Here is a 21,330-nt window from a genome sequence, read left to right on the forward strand (position 1 = left end):
CACTTACGGTAGATAAGCAGATCCGCCTTGTAGTTTGGCACCATCCCAGAAACAATCCAGTGGAGTCACAATAACACAAGGGAAGAGCTTCTCAATCATCTGGTAATAAAAAGAATAATAATCATGACACATAAATATAAATTCATGCACCCAGTTCTCATATGTCTATGGAGATTCTTTCCTCTATTTTAATTTATTAACATTTTTTTCATTTTACTGCCTACCTGATTACTTATTCTGCAATTCTTTCTCCACTATTACTAAAGTCTAAAAACTTATATTGTTTTTTTGGGGGGAATAGAAATTTGCCCTGGGAACCATCTTAAATACAAAGGAGTACCATCTTAAATACAAAGTCTACAATCTAAATAACACCTTACTCAGTAAGATATTGAATGCCAAGACCTAGCGTTAGCTAGTCAAGTCACGGGAAGTCTTTAAGGATAGCACCCTGACTAATATGACAGTAATTTGGTGACCTTGTACAAAGCGTCAAACACTGCAGTTTCTTACAATCCAAGCCTAAGTAATATAAAATCCTTATTCGCAAAGATCAGGCACTGCTGAAAACAAAGAAGGACAAAATATATTTTCCTACTCCACAGAATGGAATGGAGATAAAAATTCACAAGTAGCCAACATCTTGAATAGAAATAAGTGAATATTATTAGAATAAAAAATCCAGTGTATTAAAACAATTTCTGAATCCAAAAGGATGACTTGGAAAGCTGCTCTTATGTGATGGCATTTAAAAAAGATTCCACCTATTCCCATAGCAACCGCAAAGATCACCTCTAGCATCTACTCCATTTTCCAGTAAAACCAGTAATCCTCCAGGAAATTACAATATTCGACAAAGAGAACTTTCCCACATGTTTCACCTCCTTTCTATAGCTACTATACAATGTTGGGACAAACGGGTGTTTGTTTTTGTTTTGCCTGGCAGTTGCATAGATATATGCTATAGATCAGTGTTTCTCAACTTGAAAATGAGTGGACTTCAACTCCCAGCATTCCCTAGCCAGCCCATGCCAGGTGAATGCTGGGAGTTGAAGTCCACCATCTTCAAGTTGCCCAGGTTGAGAAACACTGCTTTAGATCCTTAGGAGGACATGTTTGTGCAACTGAAAATAGTTGGCCTTCGGAGGTGGGTAAAGGTGTTCATGGACATGTTTTGCTTGCAGAATTCTAGTGATTCCCTTATATACTCACCCGTGCAATCATTCCATTTTCAATTATTGGGACGCCTGATTTGTAGCATATTTTGTTGAGATCCCATGATCTAAGAGTAAGAGCAAAGACAGTGAACATCAGGAAAACAGGAGTTCTGGGAGAGAATTGTCCTAACTAATACAAGATTTATATGAATATATTTAAATGAGACTTCAATATATTTCAAGACAATACATTTCTGAACATCAGACGTTGGACAGGAGACCATGATTTGTATGCTCTATTTATGATTTTGTGGCAGCATGTAGTTAGTAAGTGACTACAACAGAATATTGAATTAACTAGATCTTGGTTGAATCCAATAGCGGGTAATTCTGCAGATCAAGATTGCTTGTGGCTACATTACTATAGAAAATGCAGTTCAAAGAATCATAGAAAAGCCCAACTACTTTCCCAGCTGCCATTAGCAGATGGAAATCTGCAATTATTGCCATCCGCCAATTGATTTGCTGCTGAGTAAGGGATGATCATAGGTATTCTGACTGTCTTGTTGGTAAGTTAATTAGCAAATTAGCTAATTGTCAGGCAATAAACAGTTGATTCTACATCTAGCAGAATTCTGGAAAAAGGAGGAAAATGTCATGGCTTCTTTTGAACTGCTCAAAATTAGCAGGAGGAAACCAGCCACCTCCAGCAGAATTGCTGAGAGGAAAGGGATGGTGCTACTGAGCACTACCCAAACAAACAATAAAACTGCCGATTTCTTGCAATGGAAAACCAGAGATCTGCAAGTACAATTGCGTGGGAGAAGGGCTTCTAATCTAATGAATGAATGAAAACAATCCAACAGAACAATTCTTATTATTAGTGTAATACAGCTGCTCCATTTCAGACTTACTTTCCAAATAATAAGACTTGCACTTTACTAGCAGCCAAAGCAGCTTCAAGATGCATTTCCAAGGCATCTGGAGTTAGAATGTTTTCTCCTTCCTGTTTGGGAGTTTGTATTAGCATCTGGGATGTGTAGAGAGATTCTTCACCAAGTTTTTCTCTTGTGTATCGGAGCTCTTGGCTGACACGACTGCCCTCTGGAGAGAGAGAGAAAAGAATGGAACCAATATACCTTTCTCTTATCTCTGCCCCTGTTAAATCAGCTTTTACATTATCATCAGTCAAGATATTAAAATTGGGAATATGTTCATATCAAATGCAATTTGGTTAAAGTTTTACGTACTACTAACTTAATTTTAAAAGTAGTCCTCAACATATTAACTATTTGGTTTGTGATCTTCTGAAGTTACAATAGCTCTGAAAAAAGTGACTTATGACTGGTCTTTGCACTTTTGACTGTAGCAGCGTCTCCATAGTCATATGATTAAAATTTGGGTGCTTGGCAACCAGCATGTATCTACGATGGGTGCAGCATCCCAGGGCAACGTGATCATCATTACGACCTTCCCAGCCAACTTCTACTGTAACTACCAAAGTCAATGGGGGAAGCTAGATTCGTTTAATGACATGATTTACTTAACATCTACAGTGATTCACTTAACAATCATGACAAAAAATATTGTAAAATTGGGCACACCTCACTGTCTTGCCTAGCAGTGGAAATTGTGGTCCCGATTGTGGTAATAAATTGAGGACTACCTATATTTGTTCCAGATTCAAGATGAATAGTTCAGTAATGCATTTTTCTCATGCTCAGACTTAAAATGCAGATTCAACATTCTAATATATGTCATAGTAAAAGACTTGAGCCATCACAGGGAGTATCTGCACCAAGCTAGCATCAATACCACAGGGTCGTATTCACACAATGTCATTCTTATTGGATATCCTAGCTGATTAGTAGGATCACTAATCTCAGCCTGCTGAATTGTCTGGTAGATTCCACAGTCTTACCAATGAAATCTAAATCCTTCTAGGCAGTTTTACAACTTTCATAAAAAAAATTATCTTGGTTGTTTCCCCCTCTTTACATAAGCAAAATTTATCAACTAACTAACTGAAATACTTCAGGTCAGTTTCAATCAATTCCATAATCTCTCTTAAAAAAAAATCCTGCAGATAAGCAAAATGTTTTTCCTAAATTTTTCCCACATTGCATTTTTCAGTCTTTAGGCTCAAGCAAGCTGTCTCTCATCTCTCCAACCCAAAGGCTGTTCATTGCAACTTACAGCCATGGTTGCCCCATTTGGAAAAGACTTGGGTTGTAGTTTTTAATTAGAATATATATGAAGAAAATCTGATCTGATAGTCAGGTTGCTTTGGTGTAATGTCAACAACGCAGATTTATGTACTTTCCAAAACAGACAAACACATAGCATGTACTGAAAATAACGAGAAAACAGTTATTTTTCCTTTTTTTTTTTTTTTTTTTGCAAAATGTAAGGATATGTTCATTAGTCCAGGAATTGCTGTAGCTCAGATGAAGTTACTGATTGACTGAAAATCTTTACACTTGCCTGTTGGCCAGCTGGAAAGATTCATGGTGTTCCTTGCCTGTTTGTAACATTCTGAAATCAGCAGGAATAACTCTCACTGCACGAATGACTTCAGAATGCCTTGAGAACTTGGGGAGTTGAAGCGGTAACATTAAAAAGTGCTATAAATGGAGCTAGACAGAAACAAATGTTAGCTCTGTTGAATCTTGAAAGATATAATGTAAGAGATGTGCTCAATTCCCATTCTTCTTTGAAAGCAATAGATGGAAAAAAAAATTAAATATATCAGCTCCATGGCAGGAGGCTGCAAGAATGTAGACAGTTGGATCAAGCAGATCCAAAACTGGTTCTGATTTACTTCTGCCCTGAAATGGGACCTTCTGTTGGCTACCCCCACTCCTTTTCATCTGCCAAAGAACAGCAGATACTTACATTATGATGGAGTTGCCTCAGCAATGCTTTTATCTGTGAAGATTCTATAACTTGCAGTCCTAATGTTTCCCAGCTATCCATTTTAAGGGATTGGGATTACTTTTAACTGTGTAATTAATTAAAACTGCCTAAAATACACAAATTAAGATATGCATAATGCTAAATGCATCTAGCATTTTAACATTTCTAAATTTGACAAATGTAGTTTCAACAGTTATCAACTCTCTCCCTTCCTTTCCAATTATTTTTCCACTAACATTCACCTGCCAAACTGTCTTCCTGCTTTGTGGAGGATCTTTCATCTAAAGAAAATATTGGACAAAAGCATACTGCAAGGCAGCAATTTCTGTGGGTTGGGCCTAGGAATTGGCTCTTATAGATCTCCCACAACAGATTTCAGCTTTAGTGGTTATGATGTTTTCTGTTTGTGTTTTAAATAAAAGTATAAAGGTATGGTAAGACAAGTGGACAGTAAAGAGGACGAACTTGATGGGGAATTCCATCGAGTTCCATTAGCAACACAACAAAAAGAAAAACATTGCTTGAGTCTAAATTATGGGGAAAATTACAAAAACACCTCAGATAGACCCTCTTCCAATCACATAAATCTAAAAAAAGAAAGAGGGGAAGCACAATTAGATTACTATAGACAATATAAATAAAGAGTTCCATGGACTCTATTTCCTAATCTAGTTTACCTTGAAGAGTAGCAAGGAATCTTCCATATGCAAAACACAGTGTGGCCATTAATTTTGTGACATTGAAAATTGACTATTGTACATTGTAGTGTTTCAGAATTCACAGAAATTGTATAAGAAATGGGAGTTTTTATGCTGTAAAGTGAAACAGGATGGATTTCAAAGAGCGAAATACTTATTTGTACCAAGAGAGGTACAATATATCTTGGAACTGTAGAAAACTTTAATGATGACCTCCTACAACAGTGGTTCTCAACCTGTGGGTCGGGACCCCATTTGGGGTCGAATGACCATTTCACGGGGGTCACCAAACAACGCAGTCCGCCATTTTTTCCCCTTTTCCCTAGCTGTCCTACTCCCTCTTATTGGTGGCCACACCCACTTGGGGGTCACCACAACATGGAGAACTATATTATGGGGTCACGGCATTAGAAAGGTTGAGAACCACTGTCCTACAAGGTGACTGTTCTTCTTGTCCATCAAATTCACATAAAAGTAGTCTCTTAGACATTCTTATGTCAAGTGCCTAAAAGCTAGTACAGGCAGCCCATTTCTGACCCTTGCCTAGGTGCCCAAAACTGTGCCATTCCAATATTTTATCTCTTTAAAAATAGACAGCTTTCAATGATGGACCATTGCTCTCTCAGAAATAACTGTGAGAGCAGAAGATAAACAACTCCAAGTTGTAAACTTAAAACATCCCCCCCAAACTGTCTGAAATTGTGCTGCCAATCCCACTTTGCCACCAGATTTGAAGAGTGGTGGGGGTTGAATTTTTTTTAAATATGAAAGTGGAAGTGACTTGCCTCCAGAAACTTCCTGCTTTCTTTCCCATTCTTAATACTCCTAAAAGCCAATCCACACATTCCAGAAGGGTGATGGCATCCTGTATAGTTTTCCAGCTAGTTAAGGCAATGTGTTATAGCCCAAGACTTGAGAAGTTGTAATCTTCATGGCTCTCTCTGTAGTCAATCCTCTGTTCAGTTCCCTGGGCCTTAAATATTCTTACAAATCTCTTCTCGACACACCTATATGTCTTTGGGCAACTCATTCCCCTTTGACTCTGCCTCCACTCATAACTAAATGGGGATCACTTACTGGGAAACAAAGCAATACTATTCCTGTTGCCTACCATTAGCAACATTGCTGGCCCTCTTCTAGATACTCCCATAATAGTGTTGATTTATCCAATGAAGTAACACATGTACAGCTAGGCACTTCATCTCAAGACAAACATAATGACTCAGACTAGAACCAACACTGCTCTCCTTACCCCGCCACCAGAGTCAAGATTTGCTGCATCACATCTTAATGAAGTGGGAGGGGGATATCTGCTAAAACCTCTTGCCAATTTATCATAGAAACTCATGAATATCACAGATGAGTTTAGAATATATTTTGGAAGCGCAGTGAATTCAGGCTGAGAAATGCCCAAGTCTCTGGTCTTATTGTCATCTTGGACAACCTGAGAGTGCACCTGGCACAGGCATGTATCCTCTGTGGCTGCATGATGCTTGGTGTAAAAGATGAAAATGGATAGGTAAAGCAGCCTTTCAGGACTATTCAATTAACTGTTCTCTCTTCTCATTAAAATGCATCTCCCTCGTATTCTTCCCAGGATCCCCATGTTGAAGATATTATTTTAAGCTACTTCTTATAAAACTATATTTCTCCACTTTGCTATAAAATCAGTTACTTTAGGGTACCAGCAACTTTATATTCCTTTTGTAAATTCACTGTATTATTTTAAAGGAACTGACCTTCAGTTCAAAGGACCCCCACAAAAATGACACAATTCCTATGTTTTTGGAGAACGGTCCTACTGTTAAACCAATCCCAAACCATTTAAATCTACAAAACAAATATGTTTTTGATCAACTTGTACCATATTGTAAGGGCACCACTGCTATTTTATTTTATGTAGACAAGCAAAGCTCAAGGCACAGAACTTCCAAGACTGAATTCTATTCTGAATCACATTTTCCCACTTTCATGTCTAATGCTCTGTTTTCTTAGTCTGCTAGAAAACATACACAACACACATAGTAGACACATTTCAATTGCTAAAATACTACAAAAGCTGTTAACAGAATTTCACTGACAAAGCAATTTTCTAATTAAAGTTAGCTTATTCAGAAATATCAGTAACAAAGAAATATTACACATCCTCACTAGCTACAATTTTTAGGGTTCATTACTGAGTATGAAAACCATATTGTGAAAAAAATCAAAATCAAAATGATGATGCAAATATGCCTTGTGGAAGAGTTATGGTCACAACCAAAGTCTTGCACTAGAAATAGTAGTAATATTAGTAATAATCAAGTTGCTACTCAACCTACCAATAATTTAGCTAAATTAAAATAAAGATAACCTAAATATCTATATTGTTTACAGCAAAGGTTTTTGATTATCAGGGCATTTCATTATCAGGGCATTTATCTTTGGCATAACTTTTTAAAAACATTTTTAGATTTGTTAATGAGGACATTAACAAAAACTATAATTTAATAATTACTTTGGGCTATCATTGACCTGTTAGAGGATTCTTTAACAGGGATTATGGTATGTATCTTCTAATAAAGATAGCCTTTGTTTTTATGATAATCTCATTGCTGAAGAGCTACTATTTTGTGACTTTTCAGTATAAACTATAATTCTAATATTTTGCATTAGCTGAATTTCTTTTAAAGAAAAAGCTCTCTCTCTCTCTCTCTCTCTCTCTCTCTCTCTCTCTCTCTCTCTCTCTCTCTCTCTCTCTCTCTCTCCCTCTCCCTCTCTCTTTCCCCTCCCTCCTTCTCCTAGGATGCCAGTAAGAGAGGATGCCATGCCAAGGAACATAGGGAGGGGACAGACACACTACATCCTTCTGAGCTGGAGGGGAAGCATCAGACTCAGAATCCAAACCATTCCAGGCTGTTTGGGAGGCAAAACACCAGGAGTCATGCTGCGCTATGCTGATCTTGATGGGCCACCCAGGAGGAAAACCACACATGCAAAACCAGAATTTGAGGAAGGGTGGAGAATATGTTCAGTCCAAATTTTAAAGCCACAGGCAAAAGATGGATCCCAAAATTTAAAAAGTCCAGCCTGATGGGCTTTAAGTATAGAATCTCATTAACAACTGCTCGGATATGGTTTTATGTTGTACAATGGCCAGGGCAAAAATAAGCATGGAGAGAGATTGGCATGCACACAAATCCCTCCCTTTGGCATAAAAACCTAGCTTAACTTTGCCCTTCTCATTATCTGCACTGTAGAAAAACTCCTGAACTGAGTTAGCCTTGTTTTTGCTCTTAGGTGAGTAATGGTGCTTTAAGAGACACTAGAGGCATTTATTTCTTTATTATACCCTTTGTAGTAGAAAATATAGAGCATCTGCAAGCGTTGTGAAGAGGAAAGAGAGGGGGGGGCTATTCTTATAATTAAGTTTAATTTGGAACAGGAAAATCTGAAGCTTCAAACTGGATTGAGGAAGCTTCAAATTCCAACACCTTAATTAACCAGGGAGCAGCATGAAAAGACAAGGCAAACTGAGAGAAGCTGCCAAGTATGCTTATATGGGGCAGTCTCCTCTCTGACAGAAAGGGAGTTAAACTAGGAACTGTCAGTCATTGTACACCCTCCCCTTCCACATCTGCTCCTGTTCACCTCCCCTATACTGGGAAAACTGCTTTGTTTGAAGCAAAATTGAGAGAGGAGGTTCTAGGATCCAATGAGGTAGCAACAGCGAGCATGTTAATGAGAATCCCTATGCAAATTCTTTGTTATTCCAATTAACAAAGGAAGCCCTCTCCTTTTTCATGCAAAAGAGCCTCTTCCTTCATGATCAAACCTCAATTGTATTTCTGTTGAGTATTAGATTGGATTATCTCTCATTCCTCTTCCATACATTGCGCACATAAACACAGGAGAGATACCATAACCCATTCCCACAGCCTCTCAAAAATTTAGTTTCCTCATCCAAGAGAGGCAGGGACACAAATATTATGCCTGTAAACTGTGGACATCCTGGATCCCAACTGTGCAATACATCACACAGGATTTGTACCTAGATTTACTATTACAGACCTAGTGCAAGAATCTGTTTTGAAACCTTGCTTGCTACAGAGTATTGTTAGATGCTACACTATATTTTATTCTTGCAAAGCCATAGCACGGCACAGCTGGTGATTCATTATATGAGGCTATTATGTGGGCCATTCACAAAAGTATCCTAACAGATTCTGGGACAACCTAATCAACTATCTTACCTAGCTGAGAAATGGACAGTTGTATAACTGAATTGCAGATGAGATCAATTACTGTTGTTGACAAAAGCAGTGTTTCAGTTAACACCATCTTTCTCCTATCTCTCTCCCCTTGAATACTGTATAGCAAAGCCACTTCTCGGGCAGTGAAACTTCACAATGATCCCTATAATTATAGGTTCTTGAATAAATTGCTGGACACTTTCTCTTTCCTGGGTGGGCCACCCAAATGAGTCCCCCTAATGGGCCCTCCTGTTTTGTTTCCAAACCACCTATAAGAGTCCGAATTAAAGAAGATAGGTTAGGGTTTTTATAGTTATTGGTCTGCCTGGCAAGGGAAACTGAAGAGAAGAATAGCAAAGGAAAGGAATACTTTAGACTTACAAACATTCTTTGCTATTGAGTACTAAAACAAGGGTCTTAGAGCCCAGGATCAGATGAAGGTAATTAGAAGGAGGTATCTCTGTTACTCTTTTACAAGCAGGCAGAGACATTCAGATAAACATGTGGCAATTAAACTGACCTGAAGTTTGTTTTAATTAGGGCTGATGTTATTTCCTTCTGATTGAATTGTTTTATTTTTCAGTTGCAATTCTTTTTAATTGTATTTTAATAGTGCTAAGCCTCCTTGAGCACATTTTGGGCATATAAGCAACTCTTCTCCAAGAACAAATGTGAAATATTTGTGTGTACCATATCTAGGTTCCAAAAATCTAGATGACAACTAAATAACAGCAAAGATACAAGAAAATTTGCTGCTTGGATTTTTATAGCCCAAATATGGAAGACCTAGTGTAATTTAGAACCACAGCATAGGCCAAAGATTTAAATCCTTTTCCTAACATAGTCCTCCTCTAGATATTTATTTATTTATACAGTGGTACCTTGGTACTCAATTGCTTTGAAACTCATCGAATTTGGTATTCAATGCATTTTGTCATGAAAATTTTTATCCCGGTAATCATTGTTTGTTTGGCACTCAATGCACAAGCCAGAACTTGTTAGTGTCAGTTGCCTTGTGACTCATTATACTATTCCTTATGGGAAAATTTGTTTGGCACTCATCAGTTTTGGTACTCATCGCACCTCCTGGAACCAATTAATAATGAGTATCAAGCTACCATTGTATTTCTCATTTTTAGGCCGCCCAGATTCCTTTTTCTGCCACCAATAAATGTTCATTAAAAAGAAATAATGTCCAAAATATATTGTTTCACACAACCTAGTTTTTGGTTAAATTATCAGAGCTCTCTTAGCTCCTGCTGGACTTTTCCTGTGCACAAGCAGGCAGGAAACATGCACCATAACAAAATGCAGGCTATGGAGTTCCTGGGAAAAATGAACGCCTGCAAATCACTTTGGGTTGTGATCTTTAGTTGGTATGAAAGAACTAATGTTCTACTCAGAGACATAGAACACATTTTATTTTCCATGCATGGATTGTTGGGGAGCCCAGAAGTGCGGAGGGAAGAGGAAATCTCATGCTACAAAAATGTACCAACCCAGAAAATATATGTTTAGAAAGTCCAAAAGGCTAAAATTTTAATCTAGAAAGAAAAGTTATTACTAAAATGAAGATGGGATTGTTAACATGTGATAAGCACTAATATGTGCCTATGGTTCCCAGGCAACAGATTTGGATGATAGGAAACATATCTTAATCTTTTCCAATATTGTAATTTTAGCATTGGAAAAATTGCTGTATTCCTTGAGAAAGGAAAAAATCCAGCACTGCATCTTCCAGTTTAAAAGTGCAAGGAAACTCAGTGGGGAAGTAACTCCCACTCCCAATGCTGTTTTGCCCACCCAAGGTCATTTATTTAGTTTAATGTTTAATGAAGAGAAGGACTAGGGTGACATGATAGCAATATCCAATATCTCACGGGTTGCCACAAAGGTTGCCACAAAGGGGTTGCCATAAAGAAGAGGGAGTCAAGCTATTCTCCAAAGCACCTGAAGGCAGGACAAGAAGCAATGGATGGAAATTAATGAAAGAGAGAAGCAACCTATAACTAAGAAGAAATTTCATGACAGTTAGAACAATTAATCAGTGGAACAATCTGCCTCCAGAAGTTGTGTATGTTCCAACACTGGAAGTCTTTAAGAAGAGACTGGACAACCATTTGTCTGAAATGGTATAGGGTTTCCTGCCTGAGCAGGGGGTTGGACTAGAAGACTTCCAATGTCCCTTCCAACTCTATTATTATTATCATCATTACCATCGTTACCATTATTATTATTATTATTATTATTATTATTATTATTATTATGTTTAGGTAAGGAAATATCTCTGAAACAATACCAATGGGTACAGGCTGTCTAATATACCAGTAAAACTCTTGTAGTTATGCTGTTTAACTGGGCAAAACAGTGCATCACAGAGCAACAATTTTTGAACCAAAGGCTAATTTACAAAAATCTGTCCAAAATGCAGTATTTATAAAATACAAATAAGGCTTGTTCATTTAAGTAACACATGACATTTTCTGTGTTTAAATAATTTTAACTGCATGATATACCATAAATATACAGTATATGTAGAACAGTTGAAAAATCTTTTATTACTACCCTTGTAGACTTTCCTCCTTCTTTAATGTGTCTTCTTTCTTTTTAAAATTTTGTAAAAATATTTTAAAATGCATATATTGCTTAGAAAGTCTCTGATTTCTAAAATACTGTACAAATTGATACAGTCATTCCTAAACCTGGTAGAAAGCACTATCTGTTGGAATAAGAAATTGAGCAAACAGAAGCTTCAATATGTTATCCAAACTGCTTTTGTGTTATGCAGAGGCACTAAACTGCCCTCAATGATACTGCATTTTGAACATTTTTAATTCTCAAGTGTGAAATTTGTGATATTCTCAGCCCAGAAGAAGACAGTCTCATAATGACAATCTGATAAATTACATGTTTAGAAGCAAGAATAGTTTGTTATATTTATAACATCTATAAAAAAATAAGTTGACTTGATTTATATTATATAAATTCAGGGTATATGCTATAAGATGAAAACTGAAATATTTGCTGAAGACTAGAGCAAACAGCCTAACATTCTTAAGAAAGCCAGCATTCTCACTTGTATGGAGCATTCAAGGATTTTCTCTGAGAGAGTAGAGAATACAAACAAAATCTTTATTTTGCTCATCCAATTGCTTTGGAGTTTAATAGGAGAGTGCTTTCCTTTCAAAATCTTCAGAAAAAGTCATTGGTATATTTAAATTTTAATTTTCCATTATTTTTACAACCACTTAGCTTGATTGCAAAACAGAAGAGAAATAGGATAAATACAAGCAATAGAAAACCAGGTATACAGATCCACAACCTGCAATCACTCTAGCTGTATCTGATCCCATTTTCTAGCTACTTCATTTCGGAGCTACATGGCTGACTCCCAGACCTGAGTCACAAAACAGTAGTAACAATAGTTATTCAAGATAGGAGCTGCTTGCATTACAGTAATGTCTTAATTTTATATTAAAAGGCCTGGCACTGCCACACAACATCTGAACATACTGTGTCTTAGGCAACCATCTCATGATGATACTACGTCACTATTGTGATGACCATATATTCCTGCTGCTTCAAGAGCAGAATTCACTATTTATACAAAATTACTGCAAGTTTTGTATCAAGGCAGTCTCAATAATCAAAATGAAGATATTGGAATCTAAGGTTCCTATCTGTGGCAATTCACTTGATTACATTTGCTCTGCTTTTCCTCCTGCAAATATTTGTATCCTGGAAATATACCAAAACTGGATGCAGTATTCCAAGTGTGGCCTTACCAATGCCTTGGTAAGGCCACACTTGGAATACTGCATCCAGTTTTGGTCACCACGATGTAAAAAAGATGTTGAGACTCTAGAAAGAGTACAGAGAAGAGCAACAAAGATAATTAGAGGACTGGAGGCTAAAACATATGAGGAACGGTTGCTGGAATTGGGTATGTCTAGTTTAACGAAGAGACATGATAGCAGTGTTCCAATATCTCAGGGGCTGCCACAAAGAAGAGGGAGTCAAGCTATTTTCCAAAGTGCCTGAAGGCAGGACAAGAAGCAATGGGTGGAAACTAACCAAAGAGAGAAGCAACCTAGAACTAAGGAGAAACTTCCTGACAGTTAAAACAATTAACCAGTGGAACAACCTGCCTCCAGAAGTGGTGAATGCTCCAACACTGGACGTTTTTTAAAAGAAACTGGACAGCCATTTGTCTGAAACGGTACAGGGTTATCTGCCCAAGCAGGGGGTTGTACTTGATGATCCCCAAGGTCCCTTCTAACTTTATTATTATTATTATTATTATTATTATTATTATTATTATTATTATTATTACTACTACTACTACTACTACTACTACTACTACTTATTCATGGCGTTTGTAACTTGCCTTTCAAAATTTTATGAACTGTTAAATACTAAAAGTAGTACATCATATATATGGCATCTTGTATTCTGCAGCTTTCCAGCTCAGTAAATGATACTGATTTAAAGTAAAATAGTATTATATTAGTATATAGCAATGTGGAAAATATGTTTCTTATCTGGATCTTAGGGATGTTCAGAGCTGTTTTGAGTCAATTGAATGCATTCAGATTTCTCCTTCTACAATTCCACATTTTCAAAAGAATAAACCCAAATCCAGGCCTTAGTCTAAAAGCTGAAGATAATTCTTACTGCTTTGTGCTCAAGTTCCAGCTGGGATCTTTCACAGCATTTGCCAGAAGAAAGGCTTCAGTGATCAGATCCCAGCAGCTGAGTGAACTCATTTGAATTGGGAGGAACAATTTTCAAAGCTAGCATGTCTGGAATAGATAGAAAGAAACAATCTGAACTGTTCTTGAAGTGAGTAATGCTTGAACCAACACAAGTTTAAGGAAGTTTAGTTGAGGAAAAAAAAAATAAGATCTCGTTCATATGCTGTACTAAGCCCTGGAGTATTAAAACCATGTTTTTTCTTAATAAAATACAAGTGGTTAAATTAACACATTTTAAGCCAAAACTAAACAAATTACATTATAGTTTAGTACAGGGGTAGGCAACCTTGGCTCTTTTATGACTTGTGGACTTCAACTCCCGGAAATCCTGAGCCAGCCAAGCTGGCTCAGAAATTCTGGGAGTTGAAGTCCACGAGTCATAAAAGAGCCAAAGTTGCCTACCCCTGGTTTAGTGAAATGTGTGAACTGAATCACATTCAAAATAGGCAGGTTTAACCGACAAAGTGAGTTAAGAATATGATAAAAAATGAACATATTTAGAAAATATTCAGTTTAAGCCCTTATAAATAGAAGAGAACTGACATAGATATCCCCAAAACGCCACTGAAGATTTTACCTAGCCTGGTAACAAAACTTTTGGAAACCAACCTACAAACTCGGAGAATGAACCCTCATCCTCATCCTACATCCGAACTACGGATATTCAGCACTATTGCCTATTCAGTTTAAATTGTCATTCCAAAACACATGGGCTATTCTTTCAGATTTGGATAAGGCATTCCTATAGTAATAATAATGATAAAAAAGCTCTTGCTTCTCAGCGTCTTAATGCTCTCAACTATAGTGTCATCTCAAACTATCTCTATGAACTGGAAAAGTGAATGTACCTTGTTATCATGATTCAATTACTACACAGGGGACTATTTTCTGGAGATGGGATTTGATATGCTTTGTAGTATTTTAACACCTATTGAGGAAATATGCCATAGAGAGTTGAATTTATGATGAAACTAAATTCCATTCTTAGGTTGAGATTTATTGAGTTTGTAAGCTAGAACAGGGGTCCCCAACCCCCGATCCGTGGACCAGTACCGGTCCATGGCATGCCAGCAACCAGTCCGCACTAACAAGCAATGCCCCATTCGCAGGCTGCAGGCAGCACACAAAATCACACACCCTCTGGTCCACAGAAAAACCTCTCTCCATGGAACCGGTCCCTGGTGTCTAAAAGGTTGGGGACCTCTGAGCTAGACAATTTGCCTGCTTTAGATTAAAGAGTTTCCCAGTTTGATATCTTTGTCCATAAAGTCTCAGATAGCCTCAGTGACTAAGAAGTATCTTTCTCCTGCATTGAGTGGAACAGCAGGACATTTGTTCCTTGACAGAAAATCCTTAGCCATGATAACTGATTCTCAATATGCTAGTTTGTTGCAATGTGCTCAACCAAGAACTGCCTCAGTATCAGTTTAGAAAACTCAGCTAATGCAATGCATAGCAAGTAGAATGCTTATTAGAAATTAATGAACACATTGATCCACTGCCAGGAATTGCATATTGACTAGCTATTCGTTATCAGTTATAGGGTTTTCATGCTGAATTACAAGAGTCTAAATAGGTTAGAACAAGGATATCTTAAAAAAAAAACCACCACGTTATATATACAGTGGTACCTTGGTAGTCATTGTTAATTGACTCCAGGAGCCGTGATAACTATCAAAAACGGCGAGTACCAAACAAATTTTTCCCATAAGGAATAATGTAGTGAGTCACAAGGCAGCCAACATCAACAAATTCTAGCTTGTATGTTGAATACCAAACAATGAGTTCCAGGACAACATTTTTGTGTCAAAATGCATTGAGTTCCAAATTAAACGAGTTTCAAAGTAGTTGAGTAGCAAAGTACCATTGTAAGAGATATTCAAAATAAGAAGTTTTTATCTATGAAGTCCCAGTTAGCATTTTGACAACTTATTAAGATTATGTAATTTAGAATTGCTTCATGGAATGGAGTAGAGGAGAACTGCTTTGCATTGATTATTATCCCATGGCTGTGAACACTGTACACATCATTTTTACCATGGTTAATGCAACTGTTTACTCAATTGACTCTATGTTCTAGTTTCACATGGCACAGTACACTGAACCACTCTGACTACAAAAGCTAGGTTTAATTATTTGCCTAGTAGCACCTAGTTGACATTGGTTGATTTAAAAAGTTATGGATGGTCAGAATTGCATAGTACTTAGATGAGGAACCACTGGAAATTCCAGTGTTGCTTGGCAAATCACTTCTATAAAACTGCTAAGAAAATAAATCTATGTACCGTATATTCAGGCGTATAAGGCGACCCGGTGTATAAGATGACCCCCGACTTTGGCGCCGAGTCGCATGCCTAGAAAGTCATCTTATACGCCGGAAACTACCGTTATTTCCGGCGTATAAGACAACTCAGCATATAAGACGACCCCCGACTTCGGCGCTGATTTTAACGCTTGTGAAAGTCATCTTATACGCCGGAAAGTACGGTATGCGCAAATATTTTTGCTTAGATACACTCCATGAATAGATGTGCCAGAGAAGTGGGAGAAACCAGCTAAATTTTTTAGCATTTGATGTACTTTTCAATGAAAGTCAGGGTTTTCTCAAGGCAATTACAACTTTATTGAACAATATAGTGCTCCTAATACTGGCATCATTCAATTTACAAAGCTCAAAACAAAAGGTGTACTAAAGAGAAAAGCATTTCTACTTTAAATTCTTAATTCTGCTAAAGCAATCCTGTCCACTTATGTTCAGCTTAAGCATCAGAATTGGAAAGACTTGGTCACAAAATATTTGGAGTTACCAAGTGCCAGTTCCCTAAATTGCCTACATTCTGTTAGATTGCCTATATTTGTATGTATATTATATTTGTATGTATCCTTGGGGAATTACTCCTTTTGTCCAAGAATCTAGGGCACTGATCTCTACTGCCACTTGTCCAAATTTCCCTATTTAAAAGAGAATATATCCAAATCAACCTTTCAAAAGATATTGATTTAGTGGAAAAGAAATCAAAAACTTTCCTTGGACACAAAACCTTTCAGCATTCTAGGTATCACAGCCATCAAACATAACACAAACCATAAACAGCCAAAAAAATTAAAGCTCAGAGAGAATCCTTATAATTTTATTGAAACAGATTTGTTATAGCTAAATCTCTACAAACTGTCACTTGATTGGCTAAATACTAAAATGATCATTTCTATTGCAGAGCTAGCCATGTGCTAGTGAAAATCTATCAGACTTTCTGCAAGATACTACACCATTCATATACATGAATGCATCTTGTGAATTTAGAGATGGCATTAGAATAAAACTAGAGCATCTCCAAGAACATTGTCTACAACATGTATACTGGAAAAGTAAATGGAAATATAAACATTCTGATACTTGATACTTTGTCTTTATCTAGTCCCAAGGGCTGTAATGATTTCATGAACCCAGAGAATGGAATGATACCCTATGTCAGTGGTGGCGAACCTATGGCACGGGTGCCAGAGGTGGCACTCAAACCCCTCTGTGGACACTCGTGCCATCGCCCCAATCCTAGGCCTTCAGCTGGGTTTTATAAAACCTTTTCGCTTTAGGTCTCTGCCGGGTGTGCCAAAAAAAAAAAAAAGTTTCAATCAATCAGTCAATTTCAACTTCTTGTGGGAAAAAAAAGATCTTGCAAGTTGGAATTGATTGATTGAACTTTTTAGTCCCACCCAGTCTGCCATTACCACCGCAGCGGTGCCTACCCAATGGGCCACACCCAGCTAATGGGCCACACCCACCCGGCACCCGATGATGCATAAGTGGGTTTTGGGTTGCAGTTTGGGCACTCGGTCTCTAAAAGGTTTGCCATCACTGCCCTATGTTGTTTACTTTGGCCACCTAATGAGAAGGAAGGACTCACTGGAGAAGAGCCTAATGCTGGGAAAGATTGAGGGCAATAGAAGAAGGGGACGGCAGAGAATGAGGTGGCTGGATGTAGTCACCAAAGCAGTAGGCATGAGCTTAAGTGAACTCCAGAAGATGGTAGAGGACAGGAAGGCCTGGAGGAACATTGTCCATGTGGTCACGATGGGTCGGATACGACTTCGCAACTAACAACAACAAAATGCTTTTTTATTATATGAAATTTTGAGTTGGCATTAAAAAAAGTCATTTTAGGTTCTTTGTTCATTATTGATATTTGATCCTGAAGACTACAAAAAAGAGCAGAGTCTCCTTGGTAGTAATCTTCTTCTTTTTCTTTATGTTAGTTGCGTCTTCTAAGCTAAGATAGGCACAGCACAGTTATTTTCATTTTGCTGTGATCAGAGCTCCCTGTCTGTTTGGGCAAGAAAGCAAGAATATAGAGATATTTCCATGGATGAGATGTAGTGGCAAAATATGGGAAAGGATACACTTTAAATAAAACAGGCAGTCATAATTAGTGATTCAGCAAAACAAACATAAGCCACCATCTACTCAGAAAAAGCATCCACTTTTTTTGCTACTTGGAGCTAAGGAACTGTGGAATTGTTACTGATTGGCAAAGTACAAGGTGGAGTGTCTGTTTTTCACTTGATGAGGCATATTTATGCAGATCTGATTTTCAAGACACACAAGCAAGAATAGAAAGCACAAGCTTCTAGGTCAGACATGATCTTTGCAGGATGGTCTCTCCCTAAGGACATCTGCCTGTTCTGCTAGATCAGATAGGGTGCACATGCTCCTAGTTCACTCCTAAAATGATGCCATCTTATGGGACCTAGGTAGCATACCTTTTCTATGGCCTATGGAACATTCTTCCCCTGATGTTTGGCAGGTCCCCGCCCTTTTAACTTTGCAAAAAGCACTCAAGACCCGGGGTTTTCCTTCAACTGCTGGAATAGGTTTAAATGAACTTGTGAGCTGTACAGTTCTGCTATGGTGCCAAGTCTTATGGTTTTACTGTAATATTTTTAATTGTAAAGAAATGTTTTATTTTTTTGGTTGTGAGCCTCCCAGAGTTAGGTACATGATGGGCTGCTATATAAATGTTTTAAATAAATGACCAAAATAACAAAGAGTTCACAATATAAATAAAGGAAAAATATTAAACACAGTACATAATGTTTAAAGTAAACAAGATAATGTGTATTTTGAAGACAAAGTAAATTAATTTTTCATATTTATAAATGCTTTGCCAAAGCCCAAGTGCACTTCTCATTAAAAGTTTGTGAAAGTTTAACTTGGGTAAACATAGAAAAATGCAAAATCAGGGAATACTGCTTTTTTCCCCCTTAGGCTAAAATTGGCTTCCCTACATTTGGTCCTCAAGTATCTGCAACCAACATATTCTTTTTTGCTCTTTATTCCTGGTTTTAGCTAGCTTGCTTACTTTTTACAATTTAAAAACCTTGTACATTTTTTTCAATTACATCTTTTGGAGTTTAATATTTTTGGGGCCTGGAAAGGTTTTTTGATATTACAACTATAACTGTGCACAAATGTTTTGTGCTGGAATCTAGAGAATTATAGGCCAAAAGCGATGAGAGTAGTCTCATACTAATTTACAATATTTACATCTGTATGCATTGTTATACATTGCAAGATCCTAACAGATCATTTAAAAAACACATCTCTTACTGGTTTCCCTTCTTATTTAGAAGAGAAATAAAGCAAATGTTTTAAATTTAAATAAGATAGGGAAAGCATGCAGAACATAGTTTCTGGAATTCTTTTCAAATCCTTTACCAGCAGCATAGGCAACATCTGTATTTTGTTCTCTGTTATGAAGGAATTAATTTTGTCCCTGGGTATAAACATCTGCTTTCTCCCAAATATTAAAAAAGGTGTGTGCATATGTGTGGCACCTCTCTGTGGGATGTGACAGTTTAATCAGAGTAAGGCCATATGTGGTGCTCCTGTGGATGGATGGTTTGGTTTAATTAAGGAGGTTTATATATGTATTGCCACCGTGTGCATCTGCCTCTGTGGTGGTGTGCAAGTGTGCACTATGGAGTGCACATACACTCCAATCTGGTTTATATGGTAAGGGGGAAGGATAGTTTAGAAGGGAGGAATCCAAGCTACTGTCCAAATGCTTCTCCCATCAGGATGCACTGGAGATTTTTTTTTCTTCACAACTCCTGACTAAATGTAGTCCATTATAGAGCTAAATCTTTTTCTGCTGATTTCTGCTGCCATAACGATTTGATTTTGTTCTGTTGCATTTTGAGAGTTATCTAGTTGATGGACAGACATACATACACAAACCTAAGCTCCCTTTTCACCATGTATTTCTGTTGCTGGATTGGGTTAGGAAGAACAAAAAGCAATAATTAAAAACAAATATCACTAAAGGAAATACCTTAGGATTAGTTATTATGAATAGTTGTATCCATGATGAATCATTTTTTGCTTTATACTTGACTAAACTAAAAATATGTCTTAATATTAAATATCAATGCTATGTATTATAAACTTGTTGCCTAATACAAGAATGTGTCAAATGACAATTTTTAGGAAGAATTATATCATATTTTGTCTTCACTACAGTCCTATAAGGTTTATTTTGGTTTACAGACTTGAATTATTATGAAACTTGTAAACTCCTTTTTTAAAGGACTGAAGAATATTCTGCACTGCCAAAGTCTGGTTGAAGCCTTCATGCAGGCAAGTTACCCCATATCCGCTCACTGCAGTACTAGGAAACTTCTCAATAAACAATTAGAAGCTGCCTTATAAGAAGTAGAAAACCAGTCTAGATAGACTTGGACTTGAGCCAGGTTGAAAGTAAGGCCCCAGCACGGACAGTTTATGTTTGGTTTAATCCATGATTACTCCTATCAGCAATTAACTGAATAATGCAGCCATAATGGAGACCAAGGGGACAGCTGTGTCCCCTCTAGTTCCATGTGGGGATCTGATTTCTTGGCTGACCTGAAAAAGAAAGCAGGATAGTGGAGAGGCAATTTCCCCTCCCCACACACACACACAGGGTGGTGGTGGCAGCAGCCACCCCTGAATCTGATTTTTTTTGCAGCGTCCCCTGCACAGAGCAAGCAGCATGCACAAGCCATGGGCCACCTTCAAAGTGTTGAGGGGCGGATTAGCTGGATTAAGGCAGCTATGAAAGGAGCCATGCTGCTCAGGAGGAAGTCTCGCTGGGGGCAGGCTAAAAGAGCCATTTTTACCTGTCCTGGCTGCTCTGAAAGGCTGGCTGGCCGCTAGCTGCCTACTGCTGTCAAAACACATCCAGCCAGGATCCTGTTCCTTGGCTGGCTCCATCAAGAGAAGAAAGGGTGCCTGGGCACCCTATTAAGCTAACCGCTTGGGGCTAAACAGTTTGAGATAGAGGGAGATGTGCTGCATCCCCTGATGCTTGTTCTCTAACAAACCTAATGGGACAAAGACAGAGACGCCAGGCTGCTTTCTAAATAAACAAGGGGGGGGAGCACTGAGCGCTTGGCAGGCTGGGCGGGGGATCCGGCTTTAAGAAGAGCAGTGAAAGGCCTGTTTGAGGCCTACTCCCCAATCCCCAGGCCTGGCATGCCCTTTTGTTTATTCCAGACCTAAATTAATGTCTTTATTTACCAGAAATGCAAAGGGCTCAGG

At 37.8% G+C, this 21,330-nt stretch overlaps 1 protein-coding gene across 1 annotated transcript in view; it reads right to left on the reverse strand.

The window, feature by feature from the left end:
• The window catches only part of PTCH2 (patched 2), a 63,851-nt gene that overhangs the window by 31,366 nt on the left and 11,155 nt on the right, over positions 1–21,330 (reverse strand). The window contains exons 3-5 of the mRNA XM_039349619.1: positions 2,072–2,261; positions 1,213–1,282; positions 8–99 (exon numbers count right to left, since the gene is read on the reverse strand). Of these exons, the coding sequence (XP_039205553.1) occupies positions 8–99; positions 1,213–1,282; positions 2,072–2,261 (352 nt within the window). The remainder of the gene's footprint in view (positions 1–7; positions 100–1,212; positions 1,283–2,071; positions 2,262–21,330) is intronic.

Source organism: Crotalus tigris, unplaced genomic scaffold (assembly GCF_016545835.1).
Source record: "Crotalus tigris isolate CLP2741 ecotype Arizona unplaced genomic scaffold, ASM1654583v1 scf7180000018299.754606, whole genome shotgun sequence".
In the NCBI taxonomy this organism is placed as follows: Eukaryota; Metazoa; Chordata; class Lepidosauria; order Squamata; family Viperidae; genus Crotalus; species Crotalus tigris.